This window comes from Trachypithecus francoisi, unplaced genomic scaffold (genome assembly GCF_009764315.1).
Source record: "Trachypithecus francoisi isolate TF-2019V2 unplaced genomic scaffold, Tfra_2.0 Lachesis_group4, whole genome shotgun sequence".
NCBI lineage: Eukaryota > Metazoa > Chordata > Mammalia > Primates > Cercopithecidae > Trachypithecus > Trachypithecus francoisi.
The window spans coordinates 70585923-70605882 of NW_022681469.1; the positions used below are offsets into that span (position 1 = coordinate 70585923).

Sequence of the window (19960 nt, forward strand, 5' to 3'; positions counted from 1 at the left end):
CAGGCTGGAGTGCAGTGGCGCCATCTCGGCTCACTGCAAGCTCTGCAGTGAGAATGGTTCACACCATTCTCCTGCCTCAGCCTCCCGAGCAGCTGGGACTACAGGCGCCCACCACCATGCCTGGCAAATTTTTTGTATTTTTACAAAAAATACAAAAAAGAGACGGGGTTTCACAGTGTTAACCAGGATAGTCTTGATCTCCTGACTTCGTGATCCGCCCACCTCGGCCTCCCAAAGTGCTGGGATTACAGGCGTGAGCCACCGTGCCCGGCCGAAGAATGTATATTCTGTTGATTTGTGGTAGAGAGTTCTGTAGATGTCCGTTAAGTCCAATTTGTCCAGAGCTGAGTTCAAGTTCTTGATATCCTTGTTACCCTTCTGTCTCATTGATATAGTATTGACAGTGGGGTGTTAACATCTCCCACTATTATTGTGTGGGAGTCTAAGTCTCTTTGTAGCTCTCTAAGGACTTGCTTTATGAATCTGGGTGCTCTTGTATTGGGTGCATACATATTTAGGATAGTTAGCTCTTCTTGTTGAATTGATCCCTTTACCATTATGTAGTGGCCTTCTTTGTCTCTTTTGATCTTTATTGGTTTAAAGTCTGTTTTATCAGAGACCGGGATTGCAACCCCTGCTTTTTTTTTTTTTTTGCTTTCCATTTGCTTGGTGGATCTTCCTCCATCTCTTTCTTTTGAGCCTATGTGTGTCTTTGCACATGAGATGGGTCTCCTGAATACAGCACACCAATGGGTCTTGACTCTTTATCCAATTTGCCAGTACAGGTCTTTTAATTTGGGCATTTAGCCCATTTACATTTATTAATATTGTTATGTGTGAATTTGATCTTGCCATTGTGATATTAACTGGTTATTTTGCCCGTTAATTGATGCCATTTCTTTGTAGCATCAATGGTGTTTACAATTTGGTATGTTTTTGCAGTGTCTGGTACCGGTTGTTCCTTTCCATGTTTACTGCTTCCTTCAGGAACTCTTGCAAGGCAGGCCTGGTGGTGACAAAATCTCTCAGCATTTGCTTGTCTGTAAAGGATTTTATTTCTCCTTCACTTATGAAGCTTAGTTTGGCTGGATAGGAAATTCTGGATTGAAAATTCTTTTCTTTAAGAATATTGAATATCGGCCCCCACTCTCTTCTGGCTTGTAGGGTTTCTGCCGAGAGATCCACTGTTAGTCTGATGGGCTTCCCTTTGTTGGTAACCCAACCTTTCTCTCTGGCTGCCCTTAACATTTTTTCCTTCATTTCAAACTTGGTGAATCTGACAATTGTGTGTCTTGGGGTTGCTCTTCTCGAGGAGTATCTTTGTGGTGTTCTCTGTATTTCCTGAATGTGAATGTTGGCCTGCCTTGCTAGATTGGGGAATTTCTCCTCGATAATATCCTGCAGAGTGTTTTCTCACTTGAATCCATTCTTGCACTTTCAGGTACTGAACACCAATCAGACGTAGATTTGGTGTTTTCACATAGTCCCATATTTCTTGGAGGCTTTGTTTGTTTCTTCTACTTTTTTTTGTCTAATCTTGTCTTCTCACTTTATTTCATGAATTTGATCTTCGATCACTGATATCCTTTCTTCCACTTGATCGAATCGGCTATTGAAGCTTGTGCATGAGTCACGAAGTTCTCGTGTTGTGGTTTTCAACTCCATCAGGTCATTTAAGGTCTTCTCTACACTGTTTATTCTAGTTTGCCATTCATCTAACCTTTTTCAAGGTTTTTAGCTTCTTTGCAATGGGTTAGAACATTCTCCCTTAGCTCAGTGAAGTTTGTTATTACCGACCTTCCGAAGCCTACTTCTGTCAGTTCAGCAAACTCATTCTCCGTCCTGTTTTGTGCCCTTGCTGGCGAGCAGCTGCAGTCCTTTGGAGGAGAAGAGACTCTCTGGTGTTTGGAATTTTCAGCTTTTCTGCTCTGGTTTCCCCCCCATGTTTGTGTTTTTATCTACCTTTGGTCTCTGGTGTTGGTGACCTACAGATGGGGTTTTGGTGTGGATGTGCTTTTTGTTGATGTTGATGCTAATCCTTTCCGTTTGTTAGTTTTCTAACAGCTTCTTAGCTGCAGGTCTGTTGGAGTTTGCTAGAGGTCCACTCCAGACCCCGTTTGCCTTGGAATCACCAGTGGAGGCTGTAGAACAACAAATATTGCTGCCTGATTCTTCCTCTGGAAGCTTCATCCTAGAGGGTCACCCACCTGTATGAGGTGTCTGTTGTCCCCTACTGGGAGGTATCTCCCAGTCAGGCTTCACAGGGGTCAAGGACCCACTTAAGGAGGCAGTCTGTCCTTTCTCAGAGCTCAAACGCCATGCTGGGAGAACCACTGCTCTCTTCAGAGCTGTCAGACTAGGACGTTTAGGTCTGCCAAAGCTGTCTGCTGCCTTTTGTTCTGATATGCCCTGCCCAGAGAGGTTGTATCTAGAGAGGCAGTAGGCCTTGCTGAGCTGTGGTGGGCTCCACCCAGTTTGAGCTTCCAGGCCTCTTTGTTTACACTGTGAGCACAAAACCTCCTACTCAAGCCTCAGCAATTGCGGATACCCCTCCACCTGCCAAGCTGCAGCTTATGGCAGGTCAGTCTTAGACTGCTGCGCTAGCAGTGAGCAAGTCTCCACTGGCTTGGGACCCACTGAGCCAGGCACAGGAGGGTATTTCCTGGTCTGCCGATTGCGAAGACTGGGGGAAAAGCGCAGTATTTAGGCAGGAGTGTACGATTCCTCCAGTACAGACTGTCACGACTTCTCTTGGCTAGGAAAGGGAAATCCCCCAACCCCTTGCACATCCCGGGTGAGGCGACGCCCCACCCTGCTTCGGTTCGGCCTCCGTGCACCGCACCCACTGTCCTACCAGTCTCAATGAGATGAACCAGGTACCTCAGCTGGAAATGCAGAAATCATCCATCTTCTGCGTCAGTCTCCCTGGGAGCTGCAGACCGGAGCTGTTCCTATTTGGCCATCTTGGAACTTAACTTTTACGCTCATAAAGTCATACAGAGTGGTATAATGGACATTGGAGACTTACAGGGAGGGAGGATAGGAGACTCAATGGGAGGGAGGATAGAAGGGCAGTGAGGGATGCAAAATTACCTATTGCGTACAGTATACACTGCTTGGGTGATGGGTACACTAAAATTCACTGGTGAGTGAGAATGTAAATTAGTACAACCTACATGGAAAACAGTATGGAGATTTCTCAAAGAACTGAAAGTAGAAATGTCATTTCATCCAGCAATCCCACTGCAGGATATCTACCCAAAGGAAAAGAAGTCATTATATCAAAAAGATACCTGCACACATGTCTATCACAGTATCATTCAGAATTGCAAAGACATGGAATCAACCTGAGTGCCCATCAACCAGTGAATGAAGAAAATTGAGTGTCTGTGTGTGTGTGTATCTATATATACACACACCATAGAATACTACTCAGCCATAAGAAAGAATGAGGATATCTTCCTAAGGAAGTAACTCAGGAACGGAAAACCAAGTGCCACATATTGTCACTTATAAGTGGGAGCTAAGCTTTGGGTACACAGAGGCATGCAGAGTGGTATAATGGACATTGGAGACTTAGAGGCAGGGAGGATAGGAGGACTGTGAGGGATGAAAAACTACCTATTAGGTACAATGTACATTACTTGGGCGATGGGTACACTAAAATCCCAGACTTCGCCAGTACACAATCTGTCCATGTAACAACAAAAAAATCACTTTTACCTGTAAAGCTATTGAAATAACAACATTAAAAGAAATAGGCCGGGTTCAGTGGCTCATGCCTGTAATCCCAGCACTTTGGGAGGCTGAGGCGGGCAGATCACAAGGTCAGGAGATTGAGACCATCCTGGCTAACATGGTGAAACCCCGTCTCTACTAAAAATACAAAAAAAATTAGCCAGGCATGGTAGCGGGCACATATAGTCCCAGCTACTAAAGGAGCCTGAGGCAGGAGAATGGCGGGAACCTGGGAGGCGGAGCTTACAGTAAGCTGAGATGGCGCCACTATACTCCAGCCTGGGCAACAGCGAGATTCTGTCTCAAAAGAAAAAAGAAAAAAAGAAGATATGAGCCATTAAGCCATGAAAAGATGAAAAAAAGTTGCAAAGGTTTAAACATAGTCATTGCATTGTTTAAAGTTATTTAGAAAAAAAAAATAATACACACTTGTTTGCATAAAGAAAAAGGTATCTATGAGTTCCACCACCCAGGAATGACTATTAACAGTGTCTACCTGTATACGTATTTTTTACAGTGTTATTTAGAGTTGAAAATTGTAGACAACGTAAATGTCTGTCAATAGGAAATTAGTTAAGTAAATTACACTTCACCACCGAAAAGTGTTCACCTTATATTATTCAGTTTAGAGAGTAGGCCAACCAACTATAAAGTAGTTTTCCCCTGCTTCCTTCAAAAAAATATTAAAACTTGAACATGTTTAAGACTCTGTAACAACTGCCAATTTTTTACAGAAAATACAGGGAAAAAGAGCATGTTAAGTGTCCATGTAGGTGCCAGTAGAAAAATGAAGACTTCAGAAAAGAAACTCTAGGACAAATGACCCAGTTTCTTTAAAAATAAAATTGCAGATGGGAAACAAGGTGGAAGGGGGAGCTTAAAAAGAGATTTGAGACACATCAGGTATTTGTAACGTATAGACCTTATTTGGGTTTCTATTCAAACCAAATTTTAAGACGTGTATTGCCAATGTATTAATATTTATTGAAGCTGGGTGATGGCTAAATGGAATTCATTACACCTCTCTACTTTTGTATATATATGTTTGAAAATTTCTGTAAAAATTTTTTTAAAGCAGTTTACAAAACTGTAATATTTTGTCAGTGTTTAGCTGGAGATAGTAAGTTGCAGGTGTTTTTCTTTTTTTTCTTTAATTTCTTTCTGTTTTTCTATGACTTCTAACGGGTTTTTATTTTTAAATCATAATTAGAATAATTAGTATACACTTTCAGTACTGAAACATCTTCAGTGTCCAGCATGAATTTATCTTTACCTTTTTGGTAAGTGTATGTTCTCAAGTTTTTCAAGATTATTTATAATACATTTATATTCTACTTTTAATCCCAAATATATTCAAGAAAACTACTTGAATTGTTAGGAAATCAGAGATAATAATATTGACATTTGTGTATAATTTTATATTCTTGTTTCAGATTCCCAAATGCTGGAAAATCCTCTTTGCTAAGTTGTGTTTCTCATGCAAAACCTGCAATCGCAGATTACGCATGTAAGTATAATTTGATTGTATATTTTAATGAGTGGAGGTAAACTTTTAAAGACTAATACTTCTCTGAGAATGAATAAAATGACAACTCTAAGGGTATCCTTAGTTGGAAAACTTTTGGCAGATAGACTGCTGTTGCACAGGCCAAAGTGCAGTTGCATGATCATGGCTCATTGCAGCCCAGGCTAAAGCCATCCCCCTGCCCCAGCCTCCCATGTAGCTGGGACTACAGGTGTGTGCCACCATGCTAAGCTAATTTTGTGTGTGTGTGTGTGGAGCGGGGGGGCAGGGTGGGGACAGGGGTTTCCTTATGTTGCCCAGGCTGGTCTTGAACTCCTGGGCTGAAGTGATCTCCCACCTTGGCCTTCTAAATTGCTGGGATTACAGGCATGCGCCACCCTCCCCAGCCATATTTTCCATTAATCTTTGAAACCTCTGTACCCCTCAGCAAAGTTTCTTAAACAGGTTAGACACTTTATTGCATTTATTTTTCTGTTGCATAGTAGTTTATTTGGTTTAGTTAGGATTTTATGAACCACTTACCCTTTATCAGGCACTGTGATAAGTACCAGGAAGACTGAGTTGAATACTTCCATTCATTTAGCAGATACTTATTTTTAGGAGCCATATTAGGTTCTGGGATTCCAGAGACTGATAAACAGAAACAGCTCCTATTTTGACTTTTACTGAGTTTGTAGACTAGTGGAGTAAGGCATATATATTACTGATAAATATAAGGGAATATAAAAGGACACTATGAAAGAGTGTAGATGACTGCTTTAGGCTTCCTTAAGGATGTGTGATTTTGGACTGATATATGAGGGAATCATTATGAGTTAATTAGTAAAATAGAGTGGAAGGTGAAGGGTCTTTAATCAGAGGAAATAGATTTGTGTGTCTAGAGAACATGAAGTAAGGGAAAGAATTGAGATGAGCCTGGAGGTGTAAGAGAGCATGTCACATAGACCGTTTAGGCTGTATTTGATTTTTGTATCTTAAGAGCAATTGGAAGCATTTAAGCAAGGGATAAAATGCTTAAGTTTACTCCTCACAGAGATCTCCGCCTATAATATAGAAAATGGATTGGCGTGGGACATGAAGGGGTCTGAGAAAACCAGTTAGTAGGCTCTTGTGGTAGCTAGATGAGATATAAAAGCAGCTTTGGTTAAAAGCAATGAGTATGATAAGATCTCTGCCATCATTAAAAGGACAGAGAATGCCATTAACTTGGAAAATAAAATCAAGCCATTCTAAAATTAGACTGTGACGAAGTAGAGTGAAGTTTGGGCTAATTGCTATAAATCACAAGGCCAATATTTGTTATAATGTGTAGGACTTGAGAAGGAAAAGTTTTTAGTCATAGGAAAGAGGCTAGTGTGGGATTGATGAGGCTTAAGGATAACAATGAGAAGGAACTAGAGGATAACTGAATGAGAAGGAACTAGAAAAATTTCACCCACAGATCCAGTAATAGAAACCTAATATCTGACCCTCCTGAACATCTATCACACACCTTAAAGTGCAATAGAAGAACGTTGAGGTTCAGTAATTACATTAGGCCTATGCAGATTATAAAAATCTGTATTTATCTTTTTCCAAATACTATGTATTTATTTATTTTTCTATTTTAGAGACAGGGTCTAGCTCTGTCACCCACGCAGGAGTACAGTGGCATGATCATCATACCTCACTGCAACTTTGAGCTCCTGGGCTCAAGCAGTCCTCCCACCTCAGCCTCTGGGGTAGCTAGGACTACAGGTGCACTGCCATGTCTGCCTAATTTTAAATTTTTTGTAGAAACAGGGTCTCACTATGCTGCTCAGGCTCATCTTGAACTCCTAGCTTCAAATGATCCTCCTGCCTTGACTTCCCAAAGCATTGAGATTACAGACATGAACCACAACACTTGGCCCTCCAAGTACATGTTAAATAGCAAAGATAATAATAGTTTCCATTTTAGCAAATTAGAACAAAATCTGAATGGAAATATTGTTTATTCCATACATAATGCCAAGACAGTTTTGAGAGTACCAGCCCTAAAATAAATTATACTCTTAATTTATTGCTGTGTTTTCTTTTAGTTACAACATTAAAGCCTGAACTTGGAAAGATTATGTACCGTGATTTCAAACAGGTAGGTGTTTTTAAAGTAAAACACTATATTAGAAGTCAGAGTACTTGGTTTTGGTACTTACTTGGATTTTATAGTATTTGCCTGTTTCTGTGGTGTTAGGGGAGAAAAGGTAACAAGATTTTGTTTATAAGTGAAACTGGTCAGATTAATTCTAAGCACTATCATAATAAAATATTTAATTTCTTCTTTCAAAGGTTAGGTCCAGTTTATCCCTACAACATTATGTCTTCTTCTTGGTCTTGGTTTCTTCTTATTGCAAGTCTTCCTTTTACTACTATATTGGATTATTTGTCTTCATTTTTTAAAAATACTCTCTAAAGTTCATGGTAATAATTTTATTCCAACTTTCTTTTTTTGAAAAAAAAAATGTTTTAATGGAGTTTTGGTCTCAACCAGCTATTAAATTCATTTTTCCTTCATAAGTAACAACTGTGGATCTTCTGCATAATTAGAATAAAAACTAAAAAAAGGAAAGTAACAATATTTAAAATATAATGTACAATCTGGTAGGTGTGCTCCTTACGTATACGTAAAGTATGATACTATATAATATTTTCTGTTGCTGTAATAGTAGACACAGTATACATTTGTTAACATCCATAGAATGTACAGCACCAAGAATCAAACAATGTAAAGTATAGACTTTGGGTGCTAACGATGCATCAATATAGGTTCATATAGTTTTATGATGTAATTTAAAGAAACATTAAAAATTATATGCGATTATAATAGTGATATAACATTAAAATATAAAACTTCAGTTATAATATAGAATGTTAAATGTAAGTAAAATTGTATTAAATATAGGATAATATGAATATAGAGAACAATATTTAGAGGAAAAGAGTACATCGTTTATACCTAGTTTTTAAGGGAAATCAGTAGAGGAAATTTCAGGACATGAGACTTCTGTTATGCATGCTGCTTTGTCAGCTTCCTTTAAGACCCTGAATTCTTTATCTACACTGGGCAGGGGATGTTGAGTACTGCCTCTCATTCTTTATTGCACTTCAGAATTATCTGGGTGGTCTAAGAACAGCAATCATAAGTGATGCTTAGGCCCCAGAGATTTGAAACTAAATCTCTTGGGGGTAGGGCCTGGGCATTTGTAGCTTCTAAGAGTTCCCTACATGATTATGATGCACAGTGAGATTTGAAAAGCACAAGTGTGGCCGGGCGTGGTGGCTCACACCTATAATCCCAGCACTGTGGGAGGCTGAGGTGAGAGGATCACTTGAGGATAGGAGTTTGAGAGCAGCCTGTGTGAGATAGCGAGACCCTGTTTCTACAAACATTTTTTTTGTTAACTGGGCATGGCGGTGCACACCTGGCATCTTAGCTGCTTGGGAGACTGAGGTGGGAACATGGCTGAGTCCAGGAGCTCGAGGCTACAGTGAGTTAATGGTCACACCACTGCACTCAAGCCTGGGTGACAGCAAGATCCTGTCTCTAAAATAATAATAAATAAATGTTAAACTAATCTGTAAAATTCCTTGATTATTAGATTAATAGTAAATATGGGACTCTAATATCTGATAACAAGATTTTAATTCTTAATACTGTACATTAATTTTGCTTTTATAGTATCTTGACTTTTCAAAGATTTAGTGGTAATCATAAGTTAGGAACTGTTTATATTTGAAATATCTTGAGAATTTTTGGTTGTAATTGAACTTATGGTTTTCATACATTTTCCTTTTTCATTAACCATTTAACTTTGTATTAGATATCAGTAGCTGATCTTCCGGGTTTAATAGAAGGAGCACATATGAACAAAGGAATGGGCCACAAATTCCTCAAGCATATAGAAAGAACTAGACAACTACTTTTTGTTGTAAGTCATATGCATACTAATGTGATGTTCAAATAAATTGAAAACCAATGAATTTAGTTTTTCTAAGAATTTTTTTATAAATAAGAAAGAGGCCGGGCGCGGTGGCTCAAGCCTGTAATCCCAGCACTTTGGGAGGCCGAGATGGGCGGATCACGAGGTCAGGAGATCTAGACCATCCTGGCTAACGTGGTGAAACCCCATCTCTACTAAAAAAATACAAAAAAAAAAAAAAAACTAGCCGGGCGAGGTGGTGGGCGCCTGTAGTCCCAGCTACTCGGGAGGCTGAGGCAGGAGAATGGTGTAAACTCGGGAGGCGGAGCTTGCAGTGAGCTGAGATCCGGCCACTGCACTCCAGCCCGGGCGACAGAGCGAGACTCCGTCTCAAAAAAAGAAGAAAGTGGTAGCATATGTTACTCCACTAAGTCTTTTATAATACGGGGATGGAAGTGACATTGTTTACTATATCATAGGTAAGTTTGGCCATACTGGCCAACATGTATTTCCTTAAGATTTCCACATACTACCGTATTATATAGTATCATAGTGTCTCTTTCATTCTTCATTGATGGTGCTAGAGTTATATATGAGATTGTCTTTACTCATACAGATTGTCTTATCCTAGTTTTTTATTAATGACTGTAATTTTATCAGAATAATTAAAGTTATCTTAACAGCTGTATTTCTGTTAACTTATTTTGAATTACTAAATAACAAGTAGAATACAGAGAAATTGTCTTTAGCTTGAGAGAGTAAAACATTTTAAAACATAGAAATGTATAGCTATTATGTTAAAGGCTGTCTCTTTCCTTCTCTTTTTTTAGGTTGATATTTCTGGATTTCAGCTTTCTTCTCACACTCAATACAGAACTGCTTTTGAAACCATAATACTGCTTACAAAAGTAGGTTTTCTGTTTTACTGTGTTCTGTATTTGGTCTAATATGTAGGAATATAAGACTATATGAAATAACATAATTACAGCCTAAGCTTTGATGTCAGTTAAAGAATTACTTAAACTTGTTGTCTCCAGTTCCTCTACATTCATTTACTCCTCGAACTACTGCAATGGATAAAACACTCCTGGGCTTCCAAATCCCTATTACATACTTCCCAGACTTTTATCTTGCTTCAGCTTTGGCACGTTGTCTAATTCTTCTTGTTTCTCATTCTTAGTTTTGTGACCTGTAATCTTCTGGTTCTATTTCTACTCTTAACAGTATTTCTCAGTCTACTTTTTAGGCTCTTTTTTTTTCTCATCCTTTAAGTAACATTATTCAAAGTTCTGTCCTAACCTTATTTTGCAAATCCACTCTCATTGCTTTAGTTACGATTAATAATATTGATAACTGCCAGATCTGATACCTAGATCTTTTCATTGTTCTTTTTTTATTTGAGACAGTCTTGCTTTGTCTGCCAGGCTGGAGTGCAGTGGTATGATCTCAGCTCTCTCTCTCTCCCGGGCTCAAGCAATTCTCCTGCCTCAGCCTCCCAAGTAGCTGGGATTACAAGTGTGTGCCACCACGCCTGACTAATTTTTGTATTTTTAGTAGAGACGGGGTTTCACCGTTTTGGCTAGGCTGGTCTTGAACTCTTGACCTCAGGTAATCCACTCGCCACGTCCTCCCGAAGTACTGGGATCACAGGTGTGGGCTGCCGTACCCGGCTTTTGTTGTTCTTTATACCAGATGCCCACTGGACATCTTCTTTGATTGGATGTCCCATTAATCACTTAAACTTAATATGGATAAAAGTAAACTTTTTAAAAACTTTTCAGCCATCCCCATAACTTAGTGAATGTATAAGCTATGATACACTGATTCTTCTCACCACCTACACAAGTGCTGTCAGTTTTTTATCCTAAATCTCTCTGAAATCCATCCTCTTGTCTTCATCTACACTGTTATAATCATCAGTTCTTCTTACTGGAATATTGAATCTGGTCGTGTCCAGTCTCCCTGTGTCCTGCCTTGCTTCTCTCCAGTCCATTTTTTATATGGCAGCTAGAGTGATCTTTGTAAAAGCACCAGGCTGATGCTGATGTTTCCTGCCTAAAACACTTTGATATGGACCCCAATAGCTGTTAGGTTAAAGTCTAACCTGAGCATGATTTATGAAATCTGTAAATTTGGGCCCCCGCCTGGCAGTCCTCTGTAACCCTGTCCCCTAGATACTATATTTCAGCCATGTGATTTCTCTCTAAGACAACATGATGTTGCTTACCTCCAGGACTTTATAGATCCTATTTCATTTGCCACTTCTTGTCTGTAATGATTAATACTGGTGTGAACATTTGTGTATACGTTTTTGTATAGACGTGTTTTCATTTCTCTTGGATATATACTTAGGAGTGGAATTGCTGGATCAGATGGTAATTCTTTGTTTACCATTTTGAGGAACTGCCAAACTATTCCGAATTGGTAGCACCATTGTGCCATTTTACAGTCCCACCATCAATGTATGAGAGTTCCAATTTTTCCACATAAATGTCAACACTTGTTGTTGTCTGTCGTTTTTACTTTAGTCATCCTAGTGGGAGTGCAGTAGTATTTTGTTATAGTTCTTATTTGCATTTCTCTTAAGATTACTGATGCTAAGAATCTTTTTATGTGCTTATGAGCTATTTTTGTGTCTTTGGAGAAAAGTCTGTTCAGATTCTGTGTGCATTACTATTTGTATTATTTGTCTTTTAATTCTTCCGTTTTAAGCATGTTTTATATTTTTGGAGATAAGTCCTTTTTTTTTTTTTTGAGATGTCGCCTGGGCTGGAGTGTGGTGGCACGATCTCGGCTCAGTGCAACCTCCGCCTCCTGAGTTCAAGTGATTCTGCAGCCTCAGCCTCCTGAGTAGCTGGGATTACAAGCACATGCCACCACACCTGTCTAATTTTTTATTTTTAGTAGAAACAGGGTTTCACCATGTTGGCCAGGGTGGTCTTGAACTCCGGACCTCAGGTGATCCGCCACCTCGGCTTCCCAAAGTGCTGGGATTACAGATGTGAGCCACCATGCCTGGCCAGAAATAAGTCCCTTCTAAGATACATAATTTGAAAATATTTTCTCCCCTTCTGTGACTTGTCTTTTCACTTTTTCAGTGTATTTTTTGTGTCTTCTTTGTGGCAAAAAACATTTATTTATTTAGTTTTCCAGTTTTGTTAAAGTGTAATTGACATAAATTGTGTGTACTTGAAGTGTACAATTGATACTTGGATATATGTATATATGTATACATCGTGAAATGATTAAATCAAGCTAATTGACACGATCCGTCATGTTACCTTTTTTTGTGTGTGCTGAGAACATTTAAAATCTGTTTTAGCAATTTTCAAATATATAATACATTAACTATAGTCATCATACTGTACAATAGATATCCAGAGCTTATTCATCCTATTTAACTGAATCTTTGTTCCATTTGACCAACACCCCTCCATCCTTCCTCCCCCAAGCACCTTGGCAACCACCATTTTCTCTGCTACTATGAATTCAACCTTTTAAGATTCCATGTATAAGTGGGATTATGCAGTTTATTTGTTTTTCTGTGCTTGGCTTATTTCACTTAGCATAGTGTTCTCCAGGTTCATCCATGTTGTTGTAAATGACAATATTTTCTTTTTTTAAGGCCGAAGAGTATTCAGTTGTGTGTGTGTATATTACATTTTCATTATTCATCCATTGATGGACACTGAGGTTGATTCCATGTCTTGGCTATTATGAATAATGCTTCAGTAAAAATGGGAGTGCAGAGATCTCTTTGACATACTGATTTTATTTCCTTTGGATATATATCCAGAAGTGGGATTGCTGGATCGTTTGGTAGTTCTATTTTTAATTTTTTGAGAAACCTTTATACTGCCTTTTATAATGGCTGTACTAATTTATATTCCCACCCAACAGTGTTCAAGCGTTCTTCTTTCTCCATATCCTTGATAATACTTATCTTTTGTCTTTTTGATAATAGCCATCCTTCCAAATGTGAGGAGCTATCTCATTGTGATTTTCCTTTTCATTCCCTAATGATCCGTGATGTTGAACATTTTTTCATACACATATTCACATATTGGTCATTTGTATGTTGTTGAGAAATGTCAATTCAGGTTCTTTATCCATTTTTAAATCAGGTTTATATTACCCAAAGTGATCAACGGATTCAGCACAATCTGTATCAAAATTCTAATGGCATTTTTCACAGAAATAGAAAACAAATCTTAAAATTTGTATGGAACCACAAAAGACGCTGAATAGCCAAAACAATCTTGAGCAAAAAGAACAAAGCTGGAAGCTTCACATTACCTAATTTCAAAACCTACTACAAAGCTATAGTAATCAAAACAGCGTGGTACTGGCATAACAATAGACACATAAACCTATGGAACAGAATCCAGAGCTCAGAATTAAATCCATGCATTTACAGTTAATTTTCGACAAAGGAACCTAGAACACACAGTACGAAAAGGACAGTTTTCTTCCTCAATAAGTGATATTGAGAAAACTGAATATCCACTTGCAGAAAAATGAAATTAGACCCTTACTTCACACCATGTAAAAAATCAGTTCAAAGTTGATTAAAGACATAAACTCAAAGCCTGAAACCATAAAACCACTAGAAGAAAACAGAGAAGTTCCATGACATTTGTCTGAGCAATTATTTTTTTTAATGTGACTTCAAAGCACAGGCAACAAGAAGAAAAATAGACAAGTAGGATTGCGTCAAACTAAAAAGCTTCTGCACAGCAAAAGGAATAATCAGCAGAGTGGAGAGGCAACCAAGGGAATGGGAGAAAATACCTGTAAGTCATATATCTGATAAGTGGTTGATATCCAAAACATAAGGAAGCAAAACAACTCTCAATAGCAAGAAAACAACCCAAAATTTTTAATTTTGATGAAATGCCATTTGTTTCATTCTTTTCTTTCTTTTTTTTAAATTAAACTAAAGATTTTTGTAGAGATGGGGTCTTGCTATGTTGTCAAGGCTTGTCTTGAACTCCTGAGCCCAAGTGATGCTCCTACCTCAGCCTTCTAAAGTGCTGAGATTACAGGCATGAGCCACCATGCCCAGCCTTGTATATTTATTTATTTTTATTACAAACAGGGCCTTATTCTGTCACGTAGGCTAGAGTGCAGGCATGATCCTAGTTCATTGCAGCCTCAAACTCCTGATTGGTAGCCTTAAGCAGTCTTCCGCCTTTTATCTACTCTTTTAGTTGTGCTTTTCATGTTATATCTGAGAAACAGATGTTTAATCCAAGGAGACAAAGATTTATTCCTAAGTGCATTTACTTTTTCCAAGAATCCTACAGGTATAATGTTCAGTGATCATTACTGACTTCTGAATTTTATCTGTGTGAAGTCCAGATACCCATATTTGACTCCAGACGCAAAATTACAACTGTCTCTAGGATATCATTTAAGCTAAAACATACTAACACGTGACCTAACCAGAATCATTTTTTGAAATTCTTCCTTTTGTTTTCTGTTGTTGGGATTTATTGCATTTCAGTGACGTGAATGGGCTTTAGATCACCCAGGTCATTGATGACCAAATACGTAGTTTATACAGAAACCAATACTAAAATTATTGGGTTTTCTTTTTTCATTTAAAGGAGTTGGAATTGTACAAAGAGGAACTTCAGACAAAACCTGCACTCTTGGCAGTTAATAAAATGGACTTGCCAGGTGCCCAAGATAAGTTCCATGAATTGATGAACCAGCTCCAGAATCCTAAAGGTAAGCCTATTTATTCATTTAATTCTAATTTAAAGAATTGTTACAATGTACAGAGAATGTTGTTATAATCAGTGGAAAAGAAAACTGACAGTTTCTGCTCTTAAAAGTCACGTTTGAAGAAAGAATGTACAAAACATGTAAATAACATTGTAACATAATAATTATCAAATTCTAGAATGTTTGATATGGACAGTAAATTAAAGGAGACAAAAGAAAGATTAATTTGAACTAAAAAGGTCAGGCTTCGTGAAGAATAAAACTTAAATTGGGCCCATAAAGCATATGTGGGATTTGAATAAAAGGAGGAAAAAGTCAGCATCTACCCTGTGAAGTCTTTCATTTTCGTTAACATACTTCACAAGCTCTTCATTCCCCTAGTACTGTACATCATAAAATTAAAAACAGAAGAAGTTCTAAAGAAGTATGTTTCTTGGCAAAACTAACTCTATAGATAGTTTCTGAAGAGAATGAGTCTTCTGAAAAGAACTGCATTTTTCCTGTGTATGTGTGACACAGAAAAATAGAAGCTGTGACTCCAAAATGATTTATTTGTCTGGAATTTGCTTCTTGGACTATATGTAAAGTAACTTAAAGGGATTCTCCACAGTTTTGGATATTGACATTTTCAGAACACCTTGTATACTATGGCAATGATGATTTCATTCAGAGTCTAGTAGAGAACTTCATGCACAAATGAGGAAAAGTAGGGTGTATGGTATGTGGCTAACGTGTTTTTCGGTAATATGTCTCTTTTTATTCTTGGTAACAATTGTGGGAAAATAGGTTATAGTGTGCTAAGACTGTCAGACAGCTCCAGAAGGTCCTTTCCTCTCAAAAATCTTTCCCCTGTGTAATTTACATGTTGGAGCTGTCCTTGAGTTAATAAATTACTCATGGGATATAAATATTCCCTAATACTAAATAGTCTTCATTCCCAATGACATTTGCTTTATAAAGTCATTAGTTCTGTTTGCTAGTTGATCTTGCGGAGAAGGGAATTTTCAGAGGAAGTACCAAAAGTGGGGGTGACTCAGGAGTCCGTAGCTGTTCTGACCTATTGTGAAATAAAATATAGGCCCTTTAGTGATAATCCTGAGTTAGCCTCTCTGGACTTTCTTGGGGACCTTTGAATCTCAGAAAGCAAGCTCCATGTTGTCTTTTCCACCAGTCTGTTTCAGTTCAGCCTTTCTAGTTCATATCAGTTAATCCATCCAATCAGTATGCCATCTCCCCAGCCAATCAGTATGCCATGGTGACAGGGAAAAGGTAAAAGTAATATAACAATTGTTAGCCCATGTGGGGTGATAGATTGGACTCATCTGAAATTATCTTCCCTTGAATTCTCTATAATCCCTCTTCAGTTTTTGTATGGATCCTAGCATCATTGATGATAAACCTATACTTTCGGGAAGTTAAAGGTCTCCAGTGTCCTGAGGCCAAGTAGAATGTCTCAAATTGTAAATGATGTTACTATTTTTACAGAAAGTGTCTTTCAGAGAATCAATGCTGCCTTGCCTTATTTAACCCCCTACACAAAATTTATTACTTCCTTAAGTAAGTCATTTTTGTGATTCATCTTCTATTCATACTTAGTTTGGTTTAAAATATATTCATCTAACAAGTATATTTTGTGCCAAGAATCTTACCATAATCAATAGTAAAATCCAAAGCTCTGAGAACTTTAATTAGAGAGAAAAGGGGGAAAAAGGCATAAAAAATGCTAAGTTTTTGGTTCCCTGCTTCACAAATCAAACCAAAGTTTTAACTAACTTTCAAAAACAATGAAAATCTGCGTAGTTTGTGTTCTTTCTTTTAGATTTTCTGCATTTATTTGGAAAAAACATGACTCCAGAGAGGACTGTAGAATTCCAACATATCATCCCCATATCTGCAGTTACTGGAGAAGGAATCGAAGAATTAAAGAACTATATAAGAAAGTCACTGGATGAACAGGCCAACCAGGAAAATGATGCACATCATAAGAAACAATTGCTTAATTTGTGGATTTCTGATACAGTGTCTTCTAGTGAGCCACCATCAAAGCATGCTGTTACTACTTCCAAAATGGATATAATTTAAATATATTAAAAATGGTATTAATGGAATAGTATTTAATGCTTAAAAACAAGGAAATCCTTTCATCTGTGACAACCTGGAGGACATGTTAAGTAAAATAAGCCAGGCTTAGAAAGACAAATACTGCATAATCTCACTTGCATGTGGAATCTTAAAAAGTTGAACTCATAGAAGGAGAGAACAGAATTTGGTTATCAAGGGCTGGTGGGGCAGTGGAGGATTGAGGAGATGGTCAAAATATGCAAAATTTTGGTTAGACAAGGAAACTGAGTTCAAGAGATCTGTTGTACAGCTTGGTGACTATAATTAACAACAATGCATTTTGAAAGTTACTGAGTAAATTTTAAGTGGTTTTTTTCAAAAAGCACATAAGGTAATGCACACTAATTGGCTATATTGAGCCATTCCACAATGTATAGATATTTCAAACATGTTACACATGATAAATCCATAGTTTTTCTATGTCATTTTTAAAAATTATAATTAAATTTTTTATTTTGAAAGCTTCACAGATCTTTTTTTTAGTATTATTACCTTCTGATAGATGTGTCATTGTTCAAGAACCATACCTTTTAAAGTTATCATTTTGTAATTAAGTACATCAACAGTAAAAAGTAACTAGTGGCCAGGCATGGTGGCTCACGCCTGTAAACCCAGCACTTTCGGAGGCGGAGGAGGGCAGATCACTTGAGGTCAGGAGTTCAAGACCAGCCTGGCCAACATGGCTAAACCCTGTCTCTACTAAAAATATGAAGAATTAGCCAGGCATAGTGGCACATGCCTGTTGTAGTCCCAGCTACTCTAGAGGCTGAGGCGGGAGAGTCGCTTGAACGCAGGAGGTGGAGGATACAGTGAGCCCGAAATCATGCCACTACTCCAGCCTGGGTGACAGAGCTGGACTCCATCTCATAAAAAAAAAGCTAAAAAATTATATTTTACAAGTTTATGGCCAGCCCACCTATAATAACATTCTCTGATATTCCTTTACTTAGGATGTCCCTGTTGAGATCATGTTTTAAATTTATGTAAAGGATTCTGTAGATTATTATTAGAATGAACAATTCAGTTTTGTTTGTTTTTGAGCCTGTCTTATACCTGGTTGCACTAAATATATAATAGTTACCTTTTGTGGAGATCTTAAAACCCTAAATTTGAACACGTGTTCAATGATAATAAAGATACAACAGTAACTAACAGATAGGTGTTTGTGATTGGAGCTTTTGGAAAATTTTCTTTTCTTGAGTATAATATTTTTTCCTGAATTGGAGGAGGCCGATCTATATGTTTTGTTTTTCTTTTGTCCTAGTCTGTTTCACTTTCTTTTGTCCTAATCTATTTAATTTCCCACTTTGTTATTTTAGTAAAGAGAGAATAAATAGAAAGTGCAGGCCCAGCCATGGTAGTGCGGGCCAGACATAGTGGTACATGCCTGCAATCCTAGCACTTTGGGAAGCCAAGGCGGAAGTATTGCTTGAGCCCAGGAGTTCATGCCTGAGCAACATAGCGAGACCCTGGCTTTCTATAAAACAGAACGCAAACTTTAATGTTATCGACAATCAATGTAAGAGATTGCAATTTCTGAATTTCTACCTGTTTCACAAATACATATTGGACATTTTCCTTTTAAATGAGTTTTATTATAAAATGTACATATTGATTGTAAAAACAAAAAATTCAAACAGTACAAAAGCATATAAGTAAATAATAAAAGCTCCCTTCTTTGTGCATTAGGCCCCTCAGTTCTTCCCAGGGAAAATGATTGTTAATAGTTTACGTTCTTGCAGAAATTTTTATGCATAAATTTGTACCCAGATAAGTTAATTATATAAATTTTTTCCAACTTAATTTTTTTTTTTTTACGAAATAGTAACAAGTTAATGAGCTTTAAAAAAATTGTACTTCAGGCCAGGCATGGTGGGCTCATACCTGTAATCCCAGCACTTTGGGAGGCTGAGGCAGGAAGACCACTCGAGGTCAGGAGTTCAAGACCAGCCTGGCCAACATGGCGAAAACTCATCTCTACTAAAATACAAAAATCAGCTGGGCATGGTGGTGCATGCCTATAATCCCAGCTACTCGGGGGGCTGAGGCAGGAGAATCGCTTGAACCCAGGAGGCGGAGGTTGCAGTGAGCTGAGATCGCGCCATTGCACGATCTTGCCTGGAGGATAAGAGGGAGACTTCTCAAAACAAACAAACAAGAAAGTACTTCAAAAATTATTCTTCAATGCTGTTTTTAAATTAGAAATTATTTTGGAATTTAATGTTGCATACAGCCTGAGATAGGGCTATTCATCCTCTTGTATGAAAGAAAAATAATGCATTGTTCTCAGCTTAAATTTATTTCTGATTTGACAACATGAGTGACATTTTCCCAGTATTATTTCACTTGTATTTGTTTTATTTTCTGTTCCTGACTCCTACCTCCCATTCCAGTCCCCAAACTGGCTTTTGTATTTCTTTTTTCTTCATTGCTCACGTATTTATTGAGTGTCTCTCCTGTACCAGGCACTGTCCAAGGTGCTGTATGTAACATGTTCACAAGGACAGGACCTACTGCCCTTGTATATCTTGCATTTGATAACAGAAACTGCCAGGGATTGGAATAGCCTCTTTCCTTAACAGGAAAAGAATAAGAGTGAGGAAAAACGTTTGGAATTTGTAGTGATCACAGTGACCAGGTTTTGTATTGGGTATGTTTTACATTTGTAATTTCAGTGCTATTTTTTTTAAGCTCCATTATTTTCTAAATGTAAACAAGTGGCAATGTAAGGATAGTTTCATCAGGTGAATGTGTGGCAAAGGGTAGTAGATGTGTGTTCAGGATTATTTGCCCTGTCAGTAGTGCCCAGGGTGCCACTCCATGACTAACTGAAACATTTTATTATGTGACTCACTAAGATGTTCAATTCATTAGTATTTTCTGGTTACTGAAAGTGTACTCTATGTAC

General features: G+C 37.9%; 1 protein-coding gene across 2 annotated transcripts in view; it reads left to right on the forward strand.

Moving 5' to 3' along the window:
- Nucleotides 1-17044, forward strand: part of GTPBP10 (GTP binding protein 10) — a 35308-nt gene extending 18264 nt beyond the window's left edge. The window contains exons 5-10 of one of the 2 annotated variants that reach the window (XM_033192976.1): nt 5172-5245; nt 7324-7376; nt 9103-9210; nt 10032-10109; nt 14811-14934; nt 16732-17044. In XM_033192976.1, the coding sequence (XP_033048867.1) occupies nt 5172-5245; nt 7324-7376; nt 9103-9210; nt 10032-10109; nt 14811-14934; nt 16732-16883 (589 nt within the window). In that variant the 3' untranslated portion in view covers nt 16884-17044. The remainder of the gene's footprint in view (nt 1-5171; nt 5246-7323; nt 7377-9102; nt 9211-10031; nt 10110-14810; nt 14935-16731) is intronic. The other variant, XM_033192975.1, reaches the window with a different exon arrangement.
- Nucleotides 17045-19960: the final 2916 nt, after the last annotated feature.